This window comes from Xyrauchen texanus, chromosome 42 (genome assembly GCF_025860055.1).
Source record: "Xyrauchen texanus isolate HMW12.3.18 chromosome 42, RBS_HiC_50CHRs, whole genome shotgun sequence".
NCBI classification, from domain to species: domain Eukaryota; kingdom Metazoa; phylum Chordata; class Actinopteri; order Cypriniformes; family Catostomidae; genus Xyrauchen; species Xyrauchen texanus.
In genome coordinates, this window is record NC_068317.1 from 24,645,919 (window position 1) to 24,660,362 (window position 14,444).

General features: G+C 37.6%; 2 protein-coding genes across 12 annotated transcripts in view; one reads left to right on the forward strand and one right to left on the reverse strand.

Annotated features, from left to right (window-relative positions):
* LOC127635359 (disco-interacting protein 2 homolog C) overlaps window positions 1-4,088 on the forward strand; it is a 154,451-nt gene extending 150,363 nt beyond the window's left edge. For all 6 annotated transcript variants that reach the window (XM_052115335.1, XM_052115332.1, XM_052115333.1 and 3 more), the window contains one exon: window positions 1,270-4,088. In XM_052115335.1, coding sequence (XP_051971295.1) covers window positions 1,270-1,522 — 253 coding nt within the window. In that variant the 3' untranslated portion in view covers window positions 1,523-4,088. The remainder of the gene's footprint in view (window positions 1-1,269) is intronic.
* A 1,970-nt stretch (window positions 4,089-6,058) lies between these two features.
* Window positions 6,059-14,444, reverse strand: part of LOC127635370 (zinc finger MYND domain-containing protein 11-like) — a 29,893-nt gene continuing 21,507 nt past the window's right edge. For all 6 annotated transcript variants that reach the window (XM_052115360.1, XM_052115359.1, XM_052115357.1 and 3 more), the window contains 5 exons: window positions 13,023-13,266; window positions 12,370-12,438; window positions 12,000-12,293; window positions 11,181-11,366; window positions 6,059-9,406 (listed from right to left, as the gene is read on the reverse strand). In XM_052115360.1, the coding sequence (XP_051971320.1) occupies window positions 9,284-9,406; window positions 11,181-11,366; window positions 12,000-12,293; window positions 12,370-12,438; window positions 13,023-13,266 (916 nt within the window). In that variant the 3' untranslated portion in view covers window positions 6,059-9,283. The remainder of the gene's footprint in view (window positions 9,407-11,180; window positions 11,367-11,999; window positions 12,294-12,369; window positions 12,439-13,022; window positions 13,267-14,444) is intronic.

Sequence of the window (14,444 nt, forward strand, 5' to 3'; positions counted from 1 at the left end):
TATATTTTTTCTCTAACATCTTCTATAACAATAACTCCGCCCATAGACATCCAGTCTTTTTTGAGAAGCCTCACCATGAAATTGTAGAAAAGGTCAAAATGTTATTATAAGAACACTCATACTATACATTTCATATATAAGCTCTTACCTTAGATTGTTTTCTACAAAATTAGTCAATTTTAAGTGGTCTCTCAGCTCGTCTGGGTAAATAATCCACAGTTATGTCTCAAACGTCAATTCAGCAAAAAAAAAAATATTATAGACAAATTATCATTTGAATATGTTTCTGAATATTGATGATGAAATATCATTGCAAACCTAAGGTTCTTAGATTTCAAGTGACACCGTGTTCACACTTGTAGTCCATTCAGAGGCCGAGATATTCCACAAAACATGGGGAAAGGGTGGGCTTCCCAAAAAATTTGATGTCAATGGGCAGAGTTTCAAACCATGTTGGGGCGCCCCCTGCTTTTCAGCTCTGTATGTTGCGATAAAAAGTGATAGAATTTTTTATTTTTTGTTTGTAGTGTTTGCTGCCATCTAGTGGAAGGATCTAAGACTAAACTTTGGGAGATCGAGCAAATAGAGGTTTATTACAAGCTTTTGAAGCTTTTTTTAACAAGATTTTTTTAACAAGAAGTCCCCTGCCTTCCTGAACTGTATATTGATATAGAATGCAATAGAGAAAAAAATATATTTTTCTAGTGTTTGCTAGAACCTAGATGTGCAAACAGAGCCTGTATTAAAACATTTTGAAAATAAACCTAAAAAAGTATTGGTTTGAGCCTTATGGACATCGTGAAGACTTTTTTTCTAGCTTTGTGCATAAATACATGCAATTTTTAAAAACAAATGACAGGTTCAAATCACCTCTGTGGAGGAGGTCATAAAGTTTCAGGCTGAAGCTTAAAGTTAAGTTGACGTAAATTAGTGTTAAAAATTCAGAAGGGTCAAATTGACCCATAAGTCCAAGGAAGAGTTAATAGAAATCTCTTCCATGTTCATCAGAATTTTTGACCTAGCCTTCCATAATTTTCAACAGTATTTTGTTGGTTGATTGGTTTCTATTTTAGTGAAACCCCAATGGTTCAAAATCTCATTTAATAGCTGTATTCTAAATTTGAAATATGTAAATTGGGTTTTTCTGTGATTTTTCCATTTCAGTGTGGACAGAAAAATTGCTTGATGGTGGAAACTTGACGCACTACAGCTAGTTGCATTAGACAAGTTGATTGTCCAGATTGTAATCGATGGATCTGTCTGTTTCAGTGCGGTGTTTCCCTGGACTAACCTGTTGGTGGTGGTCGTGGAGCTAGAAGGTTCAGAACAGGAAGCATTGGACCTGGTTCCATTAGTGACTAATGCAGTTCTGGAGGAGCACTACCTAATCGTGGGTGTGGTGGTCGTTGTAGACATTGGCGTCATTCCCATCAACTCTCGCGGAGAGAAACAGAGGATGCACCTGCGGGACGGCTTTCTGGCCGACCAGCTGGACCCCATCTATGTGGCATATAACATGTAGCATGAGTGTATGTGTGCGTTTGTTGCGGTGTATGTTTGTGTGTGTTTTGCCGACTGCACATAGATGTTCAGACGGACTTTAGCAAATACCCAAAAACACAAGGAAAATTTCCGAGACGTGATCACAAAGCCAAACGGAAAATCTAATTGGCAGAAGTATTCAGTCTCCTTAATGGAAGAAGAATCGCCTCTGCTTTTGCCTGTGTGCGTGTCAAGTTGTTTTCATGTGAGGTATTGCAACGTTGTTTTTATTTTTATCCCACCCTACATGAGCAAAGGGGTATTTTTAAATATCTGTATACTGTGGCGAAACGTGCATTTTAAGTTTCAGGATTTCAGTTTGGAGTAACTTGTTGAAAGTGGACATTATATCAAAAACTCTGGATGCCATTTCTGTCCTTTTTATTTTAAAGAAGGTACAAAAGGAATTGTTACATTTGTATGTACGTTGCAGCCGTCCTTCAGCAATTTGCCAGTTTCGTTTTTCAGCCTTTGTAAATGTTCCCGGAACAGCTGGAAGCAAAAGAAAAGAAGAAAATTGTCCCCTGCTTTTTCTATTGCTCCATGTTTAATATCATTGTACAAAGCTGAAGGTAAACACAAATTCGGTTGATAATTGTGTAATTATGTACAGATAATAGTTCTTATTTATTTTGTTTTGTTTTGTTTTATAGAATTGCTGAGTGAAGACATTTGGAAATGTTTTCCTCATTAAATAATATTGCTGATATAAAACATTGTATCATCTTGAGTGAGTAGTATCACATCAAGTATATGTAAAAATATAAATATACATATATAAAATAAATATATATATATATACATCAAATAAAATCTACGAATCACCAATGAAATATTTCTAATGCAGAAACTTTCCACTTGCATGGTTGTAGACAGAAAAGCCGATCGACTGATCGAACAGATCAACGTTACCCACGCGTTCGATACGAACTATCAATAGGAATTTCAAAATATGATGTCAGACATCCAGTATGTTTCAAATAAAGCGTGTAAACTAATGGCAACAAACAATATTTGTTTTGTGTAGCTCCAACAAATGCTTTCGTTTTTCTAATTAAATCTAAAACGCGACGCCCTTACAAGTGAAAACGAACCCGAAAAATGTGCCTGGAATTTTGTTTACATTCTGCTTTTACAACTTTTCAAAGCTGCATCACCACTTAGCTTTTTTATGTTGTTTTTATTTGCTTTGATTGAATTTTAAGCTTGTTTTTTTATGTTTAATTTGGGTGATTATTTATTGACACTGGCTTTTTACACAAATGTGTTTTTTTGTTTATCGGTTGTTTTGACAACAGTAGTAAAATATCAGTACGTCCCTAGCAAAGTACTGATTTTCCAGTAGTTTACTTATCCTCACGGAAACCTTGGTGCAGCTTGTGCTTTTAGCAGCAAAGTGTGCGTTTTCATTTCAAATGTGCCAGACTATAAAGCAGATTTTGCCACTTTCGTGAATTATTTACCTAAATGCCTCGCCCTTTACTTTCTATTCCAGTCAGCTCACGTGAATGGATTAAGCTCATTTTTTTTTAATTGGCTTATTTGGGAAATACATGACAAATAACAGCTAAGAGACTGTTTGCACATGCAATTTAAGCAAAGCGTGAAACAAGAACAACTGGCTATAATAATGCAAACAAAAATTGAGTGATTAAAAAAATGATTGTGCCATTCTTCTGTATTGTACCAGCTGCATTAGAAGGGAAATCCTTTTTGAAATTTTCATATAGCTGTTAATCCGTTAAATCTCCACGACGAAACGGAGTAGTCTGGATTTTATTCTGTTCTTTTGTTGAGATAATACGGCAGTCTTTTATTCCATGATCACATTATTTCCAGAAAATAATGGTGAAGATGCAGAGGTGGGGATCATACAGCAATCAGCCTCATTGAGGTCCAGTTCAAGGCACCCTTTTTTTTGGGGTGGGGAGAATTGGTGTAATAGGGATTGATACGGTGTATGGGAATGGAGTTTACACATTCAGAGTAACAATGCAATGTTCTCTCTTTTTTTTTTTTTTTTTAAAACACAAAGGAAAGAAGTCTTAAATTGTTTGGAAGCTTTTGTGTTGCTATTCCCATACAAACAGAAATGTTTCCCCATTTACAAAAAAAAAAAAAAAAGTGTGCTCAACTTTCAACCTGTGAAGATAATTCCCTTTTTTTGTTGGAAATCTGGACTTGTGTGAGAGAGTCTGCATGGTGTCTGTAAATATTGTTGGTTAGAGAAAAAAAAGACAAAAAACTAAATTTATTTTGTATGGTGCAGGTGTGTTTGAAATTGTTTTGTACACATGATTAAAAGTATTAAATTACACTTTTATAGAAGCCTGCTTTGGCCTACCTTCACAAAATATGGTGCAATAAAGTGCTTTGGTAATTTGTGGTTGGTAATTTTACAAGAGCCCTATTCATTGGTCAAAAATGTAATTTAAAGTTTGTGTAATTTTTGCAATTAAATTATGTACTTCACCTAAATATATTAGGTTTAAAGGAATATTCTGGGTTAAATAAAGGTTAAGCTCAATTAACAGAATTTGTTATAATGTTGATTAACACCATCATTTATTTCCACTTGTCCTTTTCTAAAAAAAGAAAAACATAAACAAACAAACACAAAAATCTGTTACAGAAAAACACTTACAATGAAAGTGAATGGGGGCCAATCCATAAACATTAAAATACTGTTTTAAAAGTTTAGCCACAAAATTATTTTAGTGTTATTAAATCACTTTTTTCCATATAATTTCCAATTTTACAACTTTTAATGTCCCTGACATCATAACAATGTAAACCCTAAAAACGACTGTAAAAACAACTATTTAAACCACTTTACAGCTCAAATAGTACACAAGTTTATAACAGAAGAATTAATGTTTAATTAAAGTGATTTTATAAAATTATATCATAACATTTCTGTCTTTAAGTACTACACAAAAAATTGGCCCCATTCATTTCAATATTAAATGCCTCACTGTAACCTAAGTTTTTGCTTATTTTTTTATAAATTATTTAAAGCAGGAATGAGCAGAACTGTTTTTAGTGGTAATCAACATTTTGCCAATAAATGCTGTCGATTGAGCTTAACATGTTTTAAACCGGAATATTTCTTTAGTACAATTAAACACTTGACATTGTCTGTAACAGTGAATTACTACGCAACACACACACACACACACACACACACACAGAGTATATACACTGATCAGCCACAACATTAAAACCACTGAGAGGTGAAGTGAATAATATTGATTATATCGTTACAATGGCACCTGTCAAGGGGTGGGATTTATTAGGCAGCAAGTGAAAGTCAGTTCTTGAATTTCATATTTTGGAAGCAGGAAAAATAGGCAAGTGTTGAGATCTGAGTTACTTTGACAAGGGCTAAATTGTGAAGGCTTGATAACTGGGTCAGAGCATCTCCAAAATGTCAGGTCTTGAGGGGTGTTCCCAGTATGCAGTGGTTAGTACCTACCAAAAGTGGTCCAAGGAAGGACAACCGGTGAACCGGCGACAGGGTCATGGGCACCCAAGGCTCATTGATGCGCGTGGGGAGCGAAGGCTAGCCCGTCTGATCCGATCCCACAGAAGAGCTAGAGTAGCACAAAATGCTGAATAACTTAATGCTGGCCATGATAGAAAGGTGTCAGAACACTCAGTGCATCACAGCTTGTCTGTTTAAGGGGCTGCGTAGCCACAGACTGGTCAGAGTACCCATGACCCCTGTCCACCACTGAATGCACATACAATGGGCACATGAGTGTCAAAACTGGACCATGGTGGAATGGAAGAAGGTGGCCAGGGGAAGAGATGGCAGCAGGATGCACTATGGGAAGAAGGCAGGCTGGCGGAGGCAGTGGGATGCTCTGGGCAATGTTCTGCTGGGAAAGCTTGGGTCCTGGCCTTCATGAGGATGTCACTTTGACACATACCACCTACCTAAATATTGTTGCAGACTACGTATACCCCTTCATGGCATCAGTATTCTCTGATGGCAGTGGCCTCTTTTAGCAGAATAATGCACCCTGCCACACTGCAAAATTTGTTCAGGAATGGTTTGAGGAACATGACAAATAGTCCAAGGTGTTGATTTAGCCTCCAAATCTCAATCCGATTTTTTAGGACTTAAAGGATCTGCTGCTAAAGTCTTAGTGCCAGATACCACAGAACACCTTCAGAGGTCTTGTGGAGTCCATGCATCGACGGGTCAGAGATGCTTTGGTGGCACGAGGGGGACCTACATATTAGACAGGTGGTATTAATGTTGTGGCTGATCGGTGTGTATATAACATATATGTACAGAAATGCAATAACAATGGATGTCTGGTGGTGCAATCATTGTACCCTTGCCCCACAAACCTACATTACAAGGGTATGAATGTATTTTTTTCTTTAGAATTTTACGAATTGGTTTCAATTATTTTCGTTGGCAACGACAGCTCACAACAGATGCAGTCACTAGAGCTTAACTTGTATTTAACACATAATATTCCTTTGAATACATGTTCACAAGAGAGAGAAAAAATGCAAAACTACCACCGTTTGATATGTTTATTTATACACTGTACTGTTACATAATGTAATGCAAGAGGGACATCAGTGACGTCAGAGGGCGGAAACGTTTACACCACTTTAATTGGTATGACCATGAATGACAGGTGTTCGTATTGCCGGGTGTCGGAAATTCTCAGTAGTCATTACTCTGTCCGCATAAATATAAGTTAAAAAATACATTTTAAAAAAGGGTTAACTTGCAATTACAAAGTGGTTTCGAATTACACTAGAAAATCAAAAGTAGACGTACTGTGTCACCGATGACACGCAAGAATGGAGATTATCGAAGAGGCAAAAATAAGGTACATACAACCTTTCATGCACACTGGAATGGAACATATTACCGTCTTGTCACAATTGTTTTTTTTTTTCCTTTACAGATCGACGTTTTATCAAATACATAGTTAATGTGTTCATGAAATGTACATATGCAGACGTCATCAGTCACGGTTGGCGGCAAATACATATTTACATGTAGTGCAACGGTTGGGTTGGGGGGATAATTATTTATAACGCTTGTAGAACTTCAAAATACATTAAAGTACCTCATGTCGCTTATATCATTCAGGTGATTGGTTCTTCTTTTCTAAATAGACAAATCACCTCCTCAAAAACTCTATAGATAGAGTCATTACGTCATTTGTTCTAAAAAATTTGTTATTGCAAAAAGTATTTTAACGATTTAAAGGGACAGTTCACCCAAAAGGAATATTCTGGCATCTTTAACTTGACCTCGTGTTGTTCCAAACCCATTTGACTTTAATAACATGACGCATTTGGGGATCATTTGTGTTCCAAAGAAGAAATTTAGTCAATTTGTTATTGGGTGAATTATCCCTTTAACTCTTCCCTCAGGTCACAAAGTGCAGAAGAATGCCACGAATGGTCATTCTCTATAATAAAACCCTGGGTAACCCCTTAGTTAATTTCTGATTGTTTAATTTTCTCTGATCTCTGTACAGTCTTAGTTCTTCATTGCAATCAAAAGGGATATTGACATCTGGAATAAACAAATAATGTTCTTTCTGTCTGGAAGGACTTGGTGGTAGTGCTCCACACAGTGCTATAAAAAGATTTCAGATTTTTGTTTATTTTTCATACTAAATTGTTTTAGATCTTCAAACGAGTTATACCTTAAAACAAAAGCAACCGGAGGAGTATACACAAAATAAAGTATTCAAATATATATATATATATTAGTTGAAGCAAAAAAGGAATCCAATGCCTAAATCACCCTTGTGAAAAACTAACTGCCCCTTTAAACTTACTAGCTGGTTGTGCCACCTTTAGCAGCATAGTTATCGCTTCCGATAACTGGAGATCAGTCTTTCACAACACGGTGGTGGAATTTTGGCCCACTCTTCTTTGCAGAACTGCTTTAGTTCAGCCACATTGGAGGGTTTTCAAGCATGAACTGCCTGTTTAAGGTCCTGCCACAGCATCTCAATATGGTTCAAGTCAGGACTTTGACTCGGCCACTCCAAAACTTTAATTTAGCTTTTTTTAAGCCACTCAGAGGCGGACTTACTCCTATGCTTTGGGTCATCTTGCTGCATAATCCAGTTGCGCTTGAGCTTCAACTCTCAGACTGATGACCTGACATTCTCCTTTAGGATTTTCTGATAGAGAAAGCCCTGAAGCAGCAAAGCATCCCCACACCATCACACTACCACCCTTTTGTGGAATTCTGTGTTTGGGGAGCCTTAAGGTACTTCTGGGTTAGCAGTGGTTTTCACCTCGCCACTCTTCCATGGACGCCATTTTTGACCAGTGTCTTTTCTGATAGTTGAGTCATGAACAATGACCTTTATTGATGCGCGAGAGGCCTGTAGTTCCATGGATGTTGTCATTGCCTTTTTTTGTGACTTCCTAGATGAGTCATCGCTGTGCTCTTGGAGGAGTTTTGGAAGGTCGGCCGCTTCTGGGAAGGTTCACTACTGTGCCAAGTTTTCTCCATTTGGAGATAATGGCTCTCACTTTGGTTCTTTGGAGTCCCAGAGCTTTTGTAATAGCTTTGTAACCCTTCCCAGATTGATGTACTTCAATCACCTTTTTTTCCTCATAGTTTCTGGAATTTCTTTTGACCTTGGTATAGTGTGTTACTGGATGAGACATTTTAGCCAACTTCATGCCACTGAAAACGTTCTATTTAGGTGTAGATTTGATTGAACAGGGCTGGCAGTAATCGGGCCTAGGTATGTCTAGTCCAGCTGAACCCCATTATGAATGCAACGGCATAGATTTGGGGATTTAGTAACTACGGGGCAAAACCTTTTTCACACAGGCCCAGTTGGTATTGGATAACCTTTTTGCTTCAATAAATAACATTATCATTTAAAAACTGTATGTTGTGTTTAAACAGATTGCCTTTGTTTTATGTTAGATTTTGTTTGAATCTTTGAAGCAATTTAGTATGGAGACATACACAAAAACAGGCTGGGGGCAAATACTTTTTCACAATGCTGTACAAGCAAATATGCTCACACTAAAACTGGGAGGAGTTACAAATGTAATGTATAAACCTCACCAAAGATCACACTTGGCAAAGATGTAGTACACTTAAGCTACAGAAATGGACCAAAAATTAGCACATAATTTAGTTTTCTCATTACAAATTGAAAAACCTTGAAATGTGCATATTTATTAATGGAAGATTGTATCATTCAGACAGACGTGACTTGCCATCTTTAAACCCTGTTCCCAAAATATTGACACATTACAACCACTTGATAAAAACCTACAATCGAGTAGGCACCAACTTCACTCAAATGTAGGCGGCGGACGACATGATTTGCTCATTAAAAAAGTAATATCTACATAGCTCGTGATTAAGTCAGGTTTAAAAAGAGTACTAGTACTTCACATTTCAGCTAGTCTGTATGTTTTCCATTGTACAGCAAATAAAATGGTTAAAAACAAAAAGAATATGCAGTCATACCATTAAAACCAAAACATAAAACCATTTCCAGGAGGATCATGAAATCCCGCACTCACTGCCCCGTTAGCGTTCACCGCAACTCAGTAAAATGCCCCAGTAAAAGTGTTCTAGGGAGCTGGGGTTTAGAATGCTTCCTTAAAATCAGGAATCCATCAGCAGGGGCAAGGTGGTGAGCATTTAAGATAGATCTATCCAATAGCGTGGCTTGTGGATGGGTGGAGTCGAGAGGGTTGGCGTAGTCAGCGCAGCTCATCTCTTCCGACGACAGGTACGTTTGTGGTCGGCGTGCCAATGCTCCTGCTGACATTTGATGGAGCAGTACGACGTGTTCCAGCAGCAGTGGTACATAGCCTCCTCTTCACAGTTATAACACTGAAATGCATAATACAATGTCAACATAAAGAAATACTGCGATGCTAAGACTTTGAAAAGGAGGCATACATATAAGAGTTAGCCTGATTTTGCCAAGAAGAGTGCGTAGCACAGTTTACACAAACTTGTTTGCTAAAATTCCATGTAAACATTCATGTTTTTTTGGCTTGTAATAAGAAATATAGAAAAATATTAGGCTACTGTATAACAATTCTTTATTAAAAGTTTGGGATATCATAAAAGTCCAAACCAAAATGCAATAAGTTAAGGAAAAAAGGACAAGAAAAAAAGGTTAAATTCTTAAAAAAGTATTTGGCCTGTGACTAGTCCATTGTTTTAAAATGGGCACTGATTACAAACTAACTAAAGGGGGTGAAAAAAAATCTGATGCAACAGTCAAAGACATCCATAAGATAGATGTCTCTTCATAGACCAGCAATTTAGCACAGCACAGGCAGAACGCAAAAACGCCTCCTGTGTGTACGCCTCTTATATTGCATAACACAACTATACAATTGATTGATAAAACAATCAAATTCTATTAATTTGAACAGGAATAACACAACGTACATTACACAATCCACATCATAATATTGACAAAGATATTAATTCAGGTGACAATGCTCAGGTGAGCAATATGCTAGAGAATTATCATATTTCTCATCTCCTAGCAACAGGTAGCACGTATTAATAGTATGTTAATACAACAGCACGTTGGGCACATCTGAGAAAAATTTTAATCTATGAAGAGAAAAAGACCCCAAACCTGATCACAAGTCAGCTTATGAAGCTGCTTGGAGGAAAAGCAATGTTTAACAGAAAAGCCACATTTTTACTTCAGACTGGAAGACTAATCTCACAAAGAAATATTTGGGGTTACATTTCACCTATAAACATAAGTCTATTTTTTAGTAGCATTTAGATTTTTTTGCATTCTGATGTTATTAACATGTCAATGAAGTACATTTTATTTATGAAACCCAATTGTAAAAACACACACAAACACACACACACATCAAAATTATCAGTCGTTCAAAGGAAATGTTTTAGGGTTTTTTTCAAAATCCTTAAACCAATACCAGACTATCTGACTGTAACTTCTAGAGCTTTAAAGCTGCATCCATCAATCTTGGCACAGACCTTCAAAATGTTCTGACTCAGGTTACGTTGTGTTTTCTAACTGATCAGAAATATGGTTTTCATACAGTGGGCCATCAGAAATCCCCCAAATCTACAAAGACGTTAACAGAATGTTAAAATAGGTCAAGACATTTCAAACTCCAAATGAAAAAAAAAAAAAAAGTCCTTTATTCTGCTTTAACTCTCTCTCTCTTTCAGTTTTCTTGCCATTATTTCTTTCTTTGTCTTGTTTTCTTGCCTTTTAATTAGTTGAGAGTTTTTCTTGACAAAGTTTACCTTCTGTATCTAGTTGTTATTACAGTAATAACGATCATCTTTTACAGACAACTGAGGTAGAAATGTGCTTAAATGTCATGAAAATAATGTCACAATGCAAAAAACATTAAAATAAATTAATGTTCTTGAAAATAGGCTTAATTTTATTTTTGCAAAATGCATTTTTTAATTTTTAATTTTGGTGTTAAATATGACCTGGACATTTTTTTCACCTTTTACACAGGCAGTTTTTTTTAATAGATTCGCTCATTTCCATCGTGAATGGTAAGAGTGTCTGTGTGGTTCTAAACAGCTTATCAATGCTATTGATCTTTGGTCAGATTTAACACTTCCTGAGGCACTATAAACAATCACTCACCCACTGCTTCTTCTTGGTCTGTGAAATCAGTTGTTTATGCTGAGCCACCATCTTTTTCATCTCCTCCATGAGCTCCTCTTTGCACTTCTCCTTCACCTGTTTACACTTTCTCTCCATCTCAGCCTGTGTGCCGGACACCGCTTTGCTCACTGCCTGCCTCTTCTCCTCCTCCATCTCCCCTCGCAACTGTAAGAACGAGCACATACCAGAGTTGTCGTGACTATGACAATGCAATTGTTCTCACTGTAACCATCCCCAGTTTGCAGTAATATGACTGACTCTTTTATTCTGTACAAACACAGATTGATAACATGCAAATAAATGATCTCTTGAAATTGCTGAATGTATGTTATCCTTGCAACAAGAGGGAAACAGAGACCAATTCAAAATGGTGGGGCCTGGATAGCTCAGCAAGGATTGAAGCTGACTACCACCTCTGGAGTCACAAGTTCGAATCCATGGTGTACTGTGACTCCAGCCAGGTCTCCCAAGCAACCAAATTGGCCCGGTTGCTAGGGAGGGTACAGTCACATGGGGTAACCTCCTCGTAGTCGCGATTAGTGGTTCTCGCTCTCAATGTGGCGCGTGGTAAGTTGTGCGTGGATCACGGAGAGTAGCATGAGCCTCCACATGCTGAGTCTCCTTGGTGTCATGCTTAACGAGCCACGTGATAAGATGCGCGGATTGATCTCCACCACCCGGATTGAGGTGAGTAACCCCGCCACCTCGAGGACCTACTAAGTAGTGGAAATTGAGCATTCCAATACTGGGGGGAAAAACGAGGATAAACAAAATAAAACAATTTGTGAATGTTCTCACCTTGTCTAAAGCCTCTTTCAGAACACGTTCGGTCTCCCGTTTGTTCTCGGCCTTCATCATTTCTTTAACGTCACTGAAGATCTTGTTGTATTTGTCATGGCACATGTTTTGACAGTTGCCCTCATTGACTGTCTGTGTGCCTCGGGGTACCATGCGGGGGGCTGATGAGGAAGAGGAGGAAGGCGAGGAAGATTTCTTGGTCTGGGTGGAGACGGACATCCGCTCTGGCTGGTGGGGAACAGCTGTTGGGATCTCTTGACTGGAGCTGACGGCCTCCATCTCAGGCTCAGGTTCCTAAAAGAAAAGCATGGTAAAGGCGACAAAGTCCATATAACATTTCTCATTAGATAAACCACGATGCATTACCAACCTCTTCTTTGGGCTCAGTGACTTGTGAACGGCGGCTCTTTTTCGCTTTGGGCTCTTGGTTGACTTTCGACTGTAGAAAGCACAAAAGTTAATTGTCGAAAAATGTAATTTGAGTCATTTGTTGAACAAATGTTTCGTCAGACCCAGTTGAGCCACTCAAACAAACAGACTGCATAAATTACACACTGTATTATGCACTTGTAGCTTTAAATTTATTCATTTTAGCAAATGCTTTTATCCAAAGCAACTTTCAAATTAGGAAGAATACAGACTCAAGCAATTAATCACAAGCAAACAACATTAACAGCACCACAATACAAAATAGAAGTGTGTAAATCACATCTGTTTGGGTGCATTTAATGAATGATTTTATAATCACTCTCATAAATAAAATTATGACAACTTGAGAGGCTTTATGCTGTAGTAGTAGATTCACCCAATTAATCTGAAATGTGGCAAAAGCCATTTCAACATTCCTCTGTGATTAATTGGCATTAATATAACAACTAAGATCCATAATATTCAACCCTACATAATTACGACATAAAAGAAATTAGCAAATTCCCTTTCATCCAGCAATAAACCCATTAAATCAACCCTATAATTACAATCCTCATCAAATAAAACATCACTAGAGAGCAGCAGAGCGCTCACCTGCTCATTGGATGTGGAGGAGATGCTGGACTCCGCCTCCTCCTGTCTCTCTTCCTGTCTGTCGTGCCTCTCTAACTGTTCGTGCTTCTCTTCAGCCTTGCCCTTCCAGGTGCGTCCTTCCCTCAGGAATCGCTGGTGGAGCTCCAGCTCATCACAGGCCTTCTTCCACCCGGCGCTCCGCTTCACCTGCAGCTGCTGCACACTCACAGAGATCTCCTGGATGTTGTCGGAGGGAATCCATGCCCTGCAGCAAAACAGACACAAGGCTGCTTTACAAACCGGTTTCCCCAGATAATTTACACATAGTTTAGGATTAAGCTAGGAGTCAAAACTAGTTTGCCACTGAAAATCCTGTTTAGTTCAGGATGTGGCTTTAAATATATGGGTTGTCCGACAAGATAAAAATGAGAAATCCTATTAAAAATCTTGTTTAAAAAACAATGCAATGAAATTGTACCAATGCAATTTGTGTCCATATTGGTTTACATTTTATTCAACAAAAACAAAATCGATGTCAAGTGGTGTAACCATCAAGTAAAATGTATTAAAATATTTCCCTTGCCCCTTGAATACATGGAAATGTACACAGCTTAATCAATAATTTCAAACATATTTTTCAACCTTTAAAGGGATGGTTCACCCAAAAACAAAAATTCTCTTTACATTTACTCACCCTTATGATATCCCCATGTGTGTATGAATTTCTTTCTTCAGCAGAACACATTTAAAGAAAACTAGAAAAATATCATAGCTCAGTAGGTCCTTCAATTTTACTTAAATTAATGTCTTCTAAAGCGCTGCGATCACTTTTGGTGTGAAACATATTCATATTTTAATACCTTTTAACAATAAATCATCGCTTCCGTTAAGCTTCATGAGAGTGCTGAGTTCACACAGTCTTCGTGTGACGTATTCGACTTTATCTCACGTTCTCCTCTCGGTTGAGATATCCAGGATAAGCAGACTAAAGCACCATTATGAGTAAAGAAACAGATACAAATTCAGATAAACCAAAACCAACCAAGTTTCTGTACAGCATTCCTCCTAGTCAGTTGTAAAGTGTGCTGCTCTTCCAGGTGTGTCACACATGTGGCAGTTCTCGCGTGTCTCCCGTGCTAACACGATTACATCACATGAGCACACCGCTGCTGACCAGAAGCGATTGTTTAAGAGTTAAAAAAGTACTTAAATACTGATAATTATTTGCACCAAAAGCAATCATGACGCTTTAGAAGACATTAATTTAACTGCTGGAGTCATATAGATGATGTTTATGCTGACTGCAAAATATCTCACCCTGACCTCTTGGCTCAATTCAACGAATACTTTTTTAAAGCTATGTTTTATTGTTGCAGGAAAGGGAGTAGACAATATATTTTAACATTTCAAATATAATATTGTTTATTTGTGATGTATTATTTA